Source organism: Octodon degus, unplaced genomic scaffold (genome assembly GCF_000260255.1).
Source record: "Octodon degus isolate 3935 unplaced genomic scaffold, OctDeg1.0 scaffold00084, whole genome shotgun sequence".
Classification (NCBI taxonomy): Eukaryota; Metazoa; Chordata; class Mammalia; order Rodentia; family Octodontidae; genus Octodon; species Octodon degus.
In genome coordinates this window covers 2,691,164-2,701,838 of record NW_004524660.1, presented here as the reverse complement: position 1 = coordinate 2,701,838, position 10,675 = coordinate 2,691,164, and the positions used below count along the sequence as shown (strand labels likewise).

Below are 10,675 nucleotides of genomic sequence, written 5' to 3'. Positions count from 1 at the left end.
CCCTAGCAAACTTCCTTGGGTCCTTTCGAATCAAGAAGACGATATCTTCGACTTGTACTCGACCTTGTCTTCCAATGGACATTGCCTTGTGAGTCTATTACAAAGACATTAGATTACAAAGACATTAAACATTAGTCTATTACAAAGATATTAGATTCAATGTTCTTATTTTTTATTAGTAAATGTTTACAGTACACAATGATTACACTCATTACAGGGAGCTGGTACACACACAATGCTTAATTCTTTTTACATCCTTTTGCCCTCCCATTCTGACACCTCACCCCATCTGTTTAAATTTTAAAAATCAGAATTCTATGTTTTAATTTATTGATTGCTGGTGAAGCTGAAGATTTTCTCCTCTAATTACTATAGTTAGTCATTTTAAAACTCTTTATCCATGTACTTTGCCCATTATTTACTAAATAATTAGAAATCGGTATGCTCCTGTAATCCAAGCACTTGGGAGGCTGAGGCAGAAGGCCTGCTACGAGTTTAAGGCCAACCTGGCCATAAAATGAGCTCAAGGCAAGCCTAAACTGTATAGCAAGACCCTGTCTCATAAAAACCAAAAAAAAAAAAAAAGTTTTTCTTTATGCATCATAGCTGTTTTTATTTTAATACAAAGGACATTAAATTAACAACTTTACCAAAAAAAAAAAAAAAAAACTTTACCAATATTCTTTTTTTTTTTTGCAGAACCGGGGATTGAACTCAGGCCCTTGAGCTTGCCAGGGAAGTGCTTATTCCACTGAGCCATCTCCCCGGCCCCCCAATATTCTTTTTGTTGTTTTGTTTTCTATTTAGACAGGGTCTTGCTATGTAGTTTCGGCTAGCCTTGAACTCACTATACAGTCCAAGCTGGGCTTGAACTTGCAACCTTCCTGCCTTAGCTTTCCAAGTGCTAGGACTATAGGCATGTGCTACATGTCTGGCTATTTTTAATTACTTGGTTTTCTTTGGAAGGGGCACTTGGATATAAATGTATATACCTTTAAATAAATATTGGAAGAAGGAAAAATCATTTTGGATAATGAGATTATGGGCAATATTATTAATTTAGTTCAAGGATCTTATAATTCTGTCTTTATAAACAAAACTCAGGAGAGGGTAGAATATATTTATATAATCTCTATACTTAATGATAAATAGTAACTAGGAATTTTCACAAAATAGGCACACAAATGAATAGTTCATTTCAAAAGGATGCTGTAAGTTTGAGCCTTATCTAAAGCTTAGAATTTTAAGCCTATTCTAAGACTAGCTACTCCCCACCCCACCCCAAAAAAGAGCAGCTACAACAAAACAAACCTGGGGCCGGCAAGATGGCTCAGTGGAATAAGCGCTTCGTTGGCAAGCGCAAGGGCCTGAATTCAATCCCTGGTTCCGCAAAAAAACCAAAACAAAACAAAAAAACTTGAAAAAATACTACTACAAAAGAAGCTTACCATCTCAGTGATGAACTCTATGACAAGGTCTTCAAGAATATCCACTGACTCAGTATACGGATTCTGGTCATCTCCAAACCCATACATCATACATCGTACTGGGAAAGAACAATCACTTGTTTACGTGAGCAGATTTCACAATTTCACCAACATCCTTTTCGTATCAACTACAATGGAACCAAGTGATAGACAACACTGCTTATATTTTTTGTCTCCAAGTATGGACTGTGTTATAAAAGGTTTAACCACAGCCTTATGACCAGTCTTATCAAGTACCCTCCAACAAACCTCTCCTTTCTTCCCAAGTACTGAATCCAAACATGCATATACTTTAAAATCTTTATCGTATATTTGTCAGCAACCTCTAGAATCCTCTTAGCAGTTTCTTCTTGTTGTTCTTCTTTTTTTTTTTTTTTTAATATGTATTTGGTACAGGGTCTCGCTTCAGATTGTAGTGATCCTGTCTCAGCCTTCCCAGCACTGGGATTACAGACTGCGCCACCACGCCTGCTTTTGGTGGCTGGCGCAGCACACCCAGGGCAGGGCCGGCATGGCATGCAGTGCTGGGGATCAAACTCCAGTTCCTGCACTTGCCAAGCAAACGCTTAGACCGCTGAGCTACCTTGTCAGCCCCAGAATCCTCTTTAAGAGGAGACTATGACAGGAACAAGGTTAGCAATGCTTAGCACTGTCTGGGAGTTTTCTGTGTGGCAGTGATACAGTGGGACACGGAAAACAGGAGCAGAAGAACCTGATGTGACTACAGCTTAAAGGGCAACAGAGAAAGAGCTCGTTACCTCTTATGGGAATTTTTTTTTTTTTTTTGGCGGAACCGGGGATCAAACTCAGGCCCTTGCACTTGCCAGGGAAGCACTTATTCCACTGAGCCATCTCCCTGGCCCCTCTCTTATGGGAACAAATAGGGTAAGCAAAAGGAGAAGACAAAGGGCTTATGACAAGGAATCTTGTCATTTCAAATGCAACTGCCAGCAAACCCCTTTCTGGTTTCATATGAAGGGAGCACAGAGTAGGCATAAAAGGAGGAAAAGCTAATGCAAAGTGATGACAATAAGTGCTACCAGCTAAACTTGCTTAGCCCTAAATGCTACGTATTGCGTTAAGCCTCACAAAAAACCCTGTGACGCAGCTGTTATGATTCCCATGCTATCGGGAAGGAAAACTGAGCCACTGAGTTAAGTGACCCACCCAAGGTCATATACTAGTAAGAGACAGAGCCTGAAGCTGAAGCCACCCACTTGGGTCCAGACAGCTTTCGCTCTGACCCACAACAGCAGCGGTACTCGCACTCCATAGTTTGGGACAGAAGGGCTCCATATGGACTCTTACAGTCTATCAATCTAATTAGCCCACAGACTAGCTTTAAAGTGTTGAATTTAAACTGAGAACACATGCATAGGAAAATCTTATATATTATCTGTATGGATGCATTTTTGGGGGAGAAGAATTATAACATGAGATTCTCAACTATGTAAGTGCTGTCAACTACTAGACATCTTGTATCCCTGAGGGATTATACATGTTTATACAGAGATCCCCCCCCCCCCCGCCCGCATCAAGCTGTTTCCTTAAGACTTGAAACCTCCTCCCTCCATCCCAGTGCTGGGGATTGACTCAGCACTGTCACACGGAATACATCTCTAATCCTTTAAAAATTTTGAGGGGGCTGAGGCTTTAGCTCAGCAGCACAGCAACTGCCTAGCATGCGTAAGGTCCTGAGTTCATTCCTATTACCAATAAATAGAATTTCTAAATAAATAATTAAAATTTCTGAGATAGGGACTCACCAAGTTGCTAAACTGCCATTGGTAGGCTCAAACTTACAATTCTGTCTCAGTCTCCCAGGGTGCTGGGATTACAAATGTGTGGCACTATACTTGGCTGTGTACAATTTACTGTAAGTTTTACAGTTTTTAAAAAACAAAGTCGGGGGCTGGAGATTTAGCTCAGTGGTAGAATGCTTGCCTAGCAAGCAGGAAGCCCTGGGTTCAATCCTTGGCACCAAAAAAAAAAAAAAGGAAGGAGCTAGGCATAGTGGTGCATGCTTGTATTCCCAGTACTTGGAAGCCTGAGGCAGGACTGCTGTAGGTTCAGGGCCAGCCTGGATTACATATTGAGACCCTGCCTCAAAAAAGAAAAAAAAACCCACAAGCTGTCATGTAGCCCTGTGTGAAGGCCCTGGGTTCAATCCCAAAGAACTGTGAAAGACAGGCAGGCAGGCAGGCAGAAAGACAATAAACTCTATGAAGGGGAGATATAAAAAGAATTAAGATTTGTTGTCATTGTAGTGTATAAATACCAACTACCCACCACAAGTGTGTTTATTATGTAATGCAAACATGTACTAATAAGAAACAGAGAGGGAGGGAGAAAAGGAAGAGGAAAAGAGAGAGAAAAGAAAAGAAGGGAGGAAAGGAGGAAGGGAAGGAAAAGAAAAGATTATTTTAGAAGAAGCAAAAACTGGTATAAGATTCTTATTTAGGGGCCTGGAGAGACAGCTCAGAGGCATATGCACATTCCTGGCAAGCACAAGGATCCTAGTTCAATCCCTGGTCCCACAAGCTGTGCAGTCTTGGCCCACGAAGCCCGGGCATGCCATCTCACCTTAGAATCAGGCGTGGTGGCACACACCTGTAATCCCAGCACTTGGGAGGTTGAGCTAAGAGGATCTCTGCAAATTTGAGACCAGCCTGGGGGCTACAAAAATGAGCACAAGGCCAGTTCAAACTGCATTTTTGAGACCCTGTCTCAAAAAAAAAGATTCTTATTTAGAAGAAGTAAAAAAGAGGGGACAAAAAACCAGGCCCAGGGAAGACAGGAAAGCGGTGACTAGAAAGTCAGCACAGTAGAGAAGTATCCCTGAGTTCTACACTGAGAAGAGCCTTTGGTTCCAGACACAGGAAGAAAACAACTGCAGAAGAAAAAATTTCCTTCCTTGCTTTTGGATTCTGTAACTCTGTTTGCATTTAAAAAACAAAAAAAATCCAGGTTCTTATCAAAGAGTCCGGTCTTAGTTGTCATAGCACCTTGGTTTTCTCCATCCAATCTGTGGCGACACCTCAGCTTTTCCGTCTTTCAATACTTTGATACTTTTGAAGAACACTGGTCATTTTGTGATTTTCTTCGATGTTTTCCCATGCTTAGATTGAGGTCACACACGGATCAGAAAGGACAGAGAGATGATGTCCCTCACATCGGGGTGGGGGGGGGATACATATATAGATAGATAGACAGATATAGATATATATAGATATATATATCTGGTGACACTAACTTTGATCACTTAGCTAAAGTGATGTCTATCGAGATTTTCCAATGTAAATTTACCATTATTCCTTTTAAATGGTGAGGAAAGTAAGGCAATAACATTTGAAGAAAATGTGTCCACTGGATAAGGAAAACTTATAATCTTTTTTTTAATTAATTAATTTATTTATTTATTTTATTGTGTGTGTGTGTGTGTGTGTGTGTGTGGCCAGCTCAGCCCACCAGGGGGCGGGGCTGGCTGGCATGTGGTGTGGGGGATTGAACCGCGGTCCCTGTGCTTTGCTAAGCTTGTTCTAAGTGGGTGCTTTAGACCACTGAGCCATCCCACCAGCCCCAAGGAAAACTTATGTTGTAGAGGAAGAATATAAATTGTCTCAGTTAAAGGGTCTGAAAAGGGTAAACAAATGTCACTGAATGCTTTGAAATTCTGTTATATTAACAACAACAACAACAAAAAAAATTAATAGGGTTTAAGAAAACAGATCCTGGCCAGGAAAACATATGAGAACTCTGATAAGACAGAGAGAAAGCTGTGAACATTCCAAATTCTGGTCATCACAAACACACAGTCATCTAAGTGGAGAGTAAAGCATCCCACTAAACAGTGCAAGTATGCTCTAGTGCAGGGACTCCCTTCACATGCTGTCAAAATAGTAAGAGCACATACAAATCAGTAATTATTATCAGAGAGATGGAATAAAGAGTGGTCAGCTTAAAGCAAGAAATTATATGGAAAGGATTGGGGTGGTTAAGAAAAAAAAAAGACATTCTATTTGCAAAGCATTTAGGAACTGCTCACGTTTTACCCAGCCTGAATAAATGACAAATATATTCAGAAATTGGTGTTGCTGTATCTCTCAGTCCTCAGCCATAAATATAGGTAAAGCACCAGGGAGTTGGCGAAACAGAGCTCATTCTCATGATGCTCTCAGGGACTGACCCAGACCAGCAGCACCTCTCCTTTTCTGCTACCAGCAGTCAAACCTGTCTTCTGTCTACTGAGGTAGGAGGACAAAAGCCCAGTATGTTCTCTAGAACTTGTGAATCCCTCACACTACTCAATATCTTCCTGTTTACTGCCTTAATCCTAAACCCCAACTATGATCCATTCCTCAGGATTTGTTCCAGGGCCCTTTTTTTTTTTTTTGGTGGAACCGGGGATTGAATTCAGGTCCTTGTGCTTGCCAGGGAAGTGCTTATTCCACTGAGCCATCTCCCCGGCCCCCAGGCCCATTATGACCCGTAACTTACTATCACAGAAGTCTATATCAGGTATGCAAAGGTAAGGCACATGAAAATGAACAGAGGTATCTTCTACCATGAATTAAAACACTGATCGTGTTTTATTTTATATAATTATGGTTAGGGTAGGATGGTCACTAGGTATGATTCAAAAATTAAACAAAATTTTATAGGTAAGAATGACAACATTGTCACTAAAGACAGTAAATTTACCCTAAAAGAATACATCCAAAAGCTTACACCAACTATAATGAAATCATTGTCAAACACAACTTACATTCTTTGGAAAAAAGTCTCTTTCTTTTACCCTGTCCACCTTCAGCACCTCCTCCAATTTCTTCATTTTCCTCCTCAAACTAAAATTTAAAATATACACATAGAAATATCAAGTGATTGTAGGTATTTGGCATTTTAACAATTAATTTTTTTTCATTTTCAACACTGATATCAGAGTAGGAAGCCTAAAACAAGGAGCAAAAAACTTATGAAATCAACACTGAAGGGGTCTTTAAGAACCTAATCCAACGTCCAGATGAGGCAGGATGTCTTTTTTCTTTTCCAATAGCTTCTCAATGTAGTCCGGGTTGGCTTCAAACAGGAGAGATCGCCCAGCCTTCACCTGGAGTGCTGGGATCACAGGTACTGGGTCACCATGGTGGGCTGCGTTGCTGTTTTAAGCCAATTGCGCTATGTCCAACCTCTGCTGGACAGTATTACCGTTAAAGATTTGATATGGAAGCGGCAAGTAAAAATTAATACTTAAGTAATTGGAGTAAGTAAAATTAATATTTACTAAGGATCTGCTTAGCCAATGCAAAAAACTTACACTGAATAAGCCTTACCCCTACTTCATGAATTAAAACATGAACTACGTTTTACTATTTTATATAACTAGGGTTAAGGTAGGATGACAAGAAAAAGTGAGGTTCAAAGTTAAACTTGCTCAGAGAGAGACAAGCATTTGAATTCCAAGATTCCTGACTTCCAGTCCACCAGCAAATACTGCGACCGACGATGACTCTCCAGGCGTTTCAGAGGGTGTCTGGCAAACGCACGCAAAGCCAAAGCGAAAGGAGCCACTTTCCTACTCTCCCTCGACGTCCTGCCCCGCGTACTACTTGATAAATCACTTAACACAGGGAAAGCAAAGGGATTAAATCCTCGAACTCTCTCGGCTGAATTCACTACGGAAAACAGGTTCGATTCTCAATTCTGCCCCTGCTACAAAGCCTGAGGGAGTGGGGCGCAAGCGGTCACTCACGGTAGGATCCTCTTCCTCATCCGCCATCCGACCAGCCAACAAAACTAAACACTCCCGAACAACGAGTCGCTAGTTGATTTTACGACTCCTTTTGCGTCACTTCCGGTGACGTTAGGGGGCGGGACAAACCCGGCTGACGCCTGCGCAGATGGAGTGCGCCCTTGGCGTTTGAGCCGCTGACCCCAAACAGTCCCTGGAGGAAGGAGGGGGGCTGTGAGCCCTTCCTTGTGTATCCCGAAGAAAGGATTCAAAGTTACAGAGAAAAATACGGCCAGGGACCGAGCCTCATGCATCTCGTTGTTAATTCTCATTCGAGCCGCATGCCTAGAATGACAAGATTTAAAATTTTGTTAGGAAGGTAGGTTTGTTTGGTTCATAATATGTAGAATATCGTGGAATATTAGAAGACTAGAAGTAGCAAGTAAACGTCCTACAGCGTGTCCAGACAGGGCCTCGCTTCGTAGTTGAGACGACCTTTCACTTCTTGTGGACCTTCAGGCTGGCCTGGAACTCATGGCAGTCCTCCTGCCTCAGCCTCCCATGGGCTATGATTACAGGTGTGCGCCACCATGCCTGGCTACTAAGAGGTCTTTATTCAGTAAAATTGTTGCAATTATCTTGAGTCAAACTGCAATCAATCTATAGGATTCCAAGTACAGCTACTTAGCTAATACTGATTTAATAGCAGAACAATGTACTTAGCGACAGGACACAGCACAGAGAACAAAGATCTTTCTGGAAGGGATACAGGGAAGTCAGCATGTTCCAGTCGTCTATCTACGTGTTCATTACCTTGTTTCCACGTGTTTGATGTTGATGCTTATTGACCCAGATATTAGCGGTTACAGAGCAGCTTTGAGCTGTTGTGCGTCTTCAGGGAGGTTTGCAGGCCTCGCTATATGTAACAGTACTATCACAATAAAAAGGGATGGGCAAGTGGCTTAGAGGTGGAGTGCTGGCTAGAATGTGCAGGCCCTTGAGTTCAGTCCCTATTATAAAAAAAATAAATAAATAAAGAGGGCTAAGGAGATAGCTCGGCGGTCTGAAGCACCTGCCTGGCAAGCGCAAAGAGATCTAGGTTCGATCTCCAGTACCGCATGCCGCGCTGGACCGAGAACCCCAGGCGAACCATGCTGGCCACCAAAACAAGGCGTGGTGGCACATGTATGTAATCCCAGCGCTGGGGAGGCTGAGACAGGAAGATCGCTATGAGTCTCAGCTTCATAGTGAGACCCTGTGTCAAATAAAGATTTTTTTTTTAACTAAAGAATTTCATCATTTTATCATGCAGTTTTTGGGGGTTGCAAGTCTGGGTGCCTTTTTTTTCTTTTTCTTTTTTTTTTCTTTTTTCTTTTTTTTTTTTTTCAGAACCAGGGATTGAACTCAGGCTCTTGCACTTGCCAGAGAAGCGCTTATTCTACTGAGCCATCTCCTGGTCCCCTGAGTGCTCTTTAACTGGGTGCTTCTGGCACTCAGCAGGTCCCTCGTGTTGCAGTCCTATCTGAAGCTCTAATTGCCTGTGTTGGCCCAGAGGCCTTCTTCAACTCCTTGCCATATAGTCCTTTCCAGAAGGCAGCTCAACATGGGAGGTAGCTCTCCTCAGAGCAGACAAGCAAGAGGGCTGGGAACACCTAGCAGCAGGAGACACGGTGGTGTGGGAACCTGATTTTAGAAGCAGCATCTCATCCTGTCTGTGCTGTCCTGTTTAATAGAAGTAAGTGGGTAAGTGTAGCCCATGCTCAAGAGGGAAATACACAAGGGCAAAAGCATCAGAAGGGAAAAAGTATGTATCAGAAGAGTGAGATCACTGGGGGCAATAGCCCATCACAGTAGGTTATGTCATCCATAAAATTTTTTTTTAATGTATTTAGTACAAGGTCTCACTACACAGATCAGACTCAGAGACATTAAAGCTGTAGCATAGAGGAAATGGGGCTAGGGTTCAAGAAAATACATACATAAGGGCCTGCCAAATAGCTCAGCGGATTAAAGCACCTGCAAGCAGGGCCGGGGCCAGGGTTCCATCCTCGGGCCTGCCTTGCCGGCCCGCCCCGGGGCGTGCTGAGCCGGCAGTTGAGCCTAGATGTGGTGGTGCGCGCCTGTAATCCCAGCTCTTGGGAGGCTGTAAACAGGCGGACCACTACAAGTCCGATCTAGTAGTGAGACCCTGAACACCCTGTAGACCCTGCCCTAAAATACAAAAAAAGAAAGAAAAAAGAAAGAAAGGAAAGAAAGAAAGAAAGAAAGAAAGAAAGAAAGAGGCCGGGGAGATAGCTCAGTAGAATAAGCGCTTGCCTGGCAAGTGCAAGGGCCTGAGTTCAATCCCTGGTTCCGCAAAAAAAAAAAAAAAAAAAAAAGAAAGAAAGAAAGAAAATACATACATGAATCAAAGTGAAGGCCTTTGAGAGTGCCGCATAGCACAGTGTGCTAGCAACTGTGAAGTGTGGCTAATTCAACCCTTTGAACTTGGTATCCAAAATATGATGTGAGAAAAGAAAAAAAAATCAGTGTGCTGAGCAGAGCAGAAACAAAGCACAGCGACTAAAAAGTCACTGTGAGCATCTAAGATGCCAAGAGCGGGCTGCCAGAAGCTCATTTGCTGGATGCAGAGGCCGGAAGTGAGGCTGGAATGAAGCCACGCGGGAGTGAAGGACTTTGCAGTGCTCTGAAGTTTAGCTTCAAACTGCAGAAATTCTTGGGCAATCTTTTTTTCTTTTTTCTTTTTTTTGGGGGGGTTCAGGGTCTTGCTACCTAGCTCGGTCTCCCAGTGATCCTCCGGTCTCAACATCCCCAGAGCTGGGATTACAGGCGTGTGCCACCATGCCCCTATTTCAGTGGCCTGCACCACATGCCTGGATTGAAAACAGGTTCTGCGCTTGGCAGAAGGAAATTAGACTGCTGAGCTATCTCCCCAGCCCTGGGAAATCTTTATTTTTGTCTTATTATTTTGTCTTTTTGGAGACAGGGTCTTGCTATGCTGTTCAGGCTGGCCTTGAGCTCACTTTGTAGCCCAGGTTGGTCTCAAACTTGCAGTAATCCTCCTGTCTCAGCCTCCTGAGTGCTGGGATTATAGGGGTGCACCACCACATCTAGTTCTCTTGGGCAATTTAAGAATCTATGATCTTTTGGGATTTTTCTTCTCTTTTTTTCTTTGTTTATTTTTGTATTTAGTACAGGATCTGCAGGGTCTCACTACACAGATGGGACTGTAGTGATTCTCCTGTTTTGAGTCTCCCAAGCAATGGGATTATGCCCAGTCTCAGTCACAGGCTCAGCGCACCCCAGGGGCAGGGCGGGCAGGGCAGGCCGGCAATGGAACCCCTAGTCCCCAGTCCCTGTGTCTGTCTGTGCAGGAGCTTTAATACCCGGAGCTTTCTGGCTGGCCCTGAACTTCTTGGATTTTTTTCAATGTCCAGGAAATTTATTTTGTTTTTTATAC

General features: G+C 42.9%; 1 protein-coding gene across 1 annotated transcript in view; it reads right to left on the bottom strand.

The window, feature by feature from the left end:
* Nucleotides 1-7,323, bottom strand: part of Taf13 (TATA-box binding protein associated factor 13) — an 11,420-nt gene extending 4,097 nt beyond the window's left edge. The window contains exons 1-4 of the mRNA XM_023721697.1: nt 7,237-7,323; nt 6,253-6,331; nt 1,449-1,546; nt 8-94 (exon numbers count right to left, since the gene is read on the bottom strand). Of these exons, the coding sequence (XP_023577465.1) occupies nt 8-94; nt 1,449-1,546; nt 6,253-6,331; nt 7,237-7,263 (291 nt within the window). The 5' untranslated portion in view covers nt 7,264-7,323. The remainder of the gene's footprint in view (nt 1-7; nt 95-1,448; nt 1,547-6,252; nt 6,332-7,236) is intronic.
* Between the last annotated feature and the right edge of the window lie 3,352 nt (nt 7,324-10,675).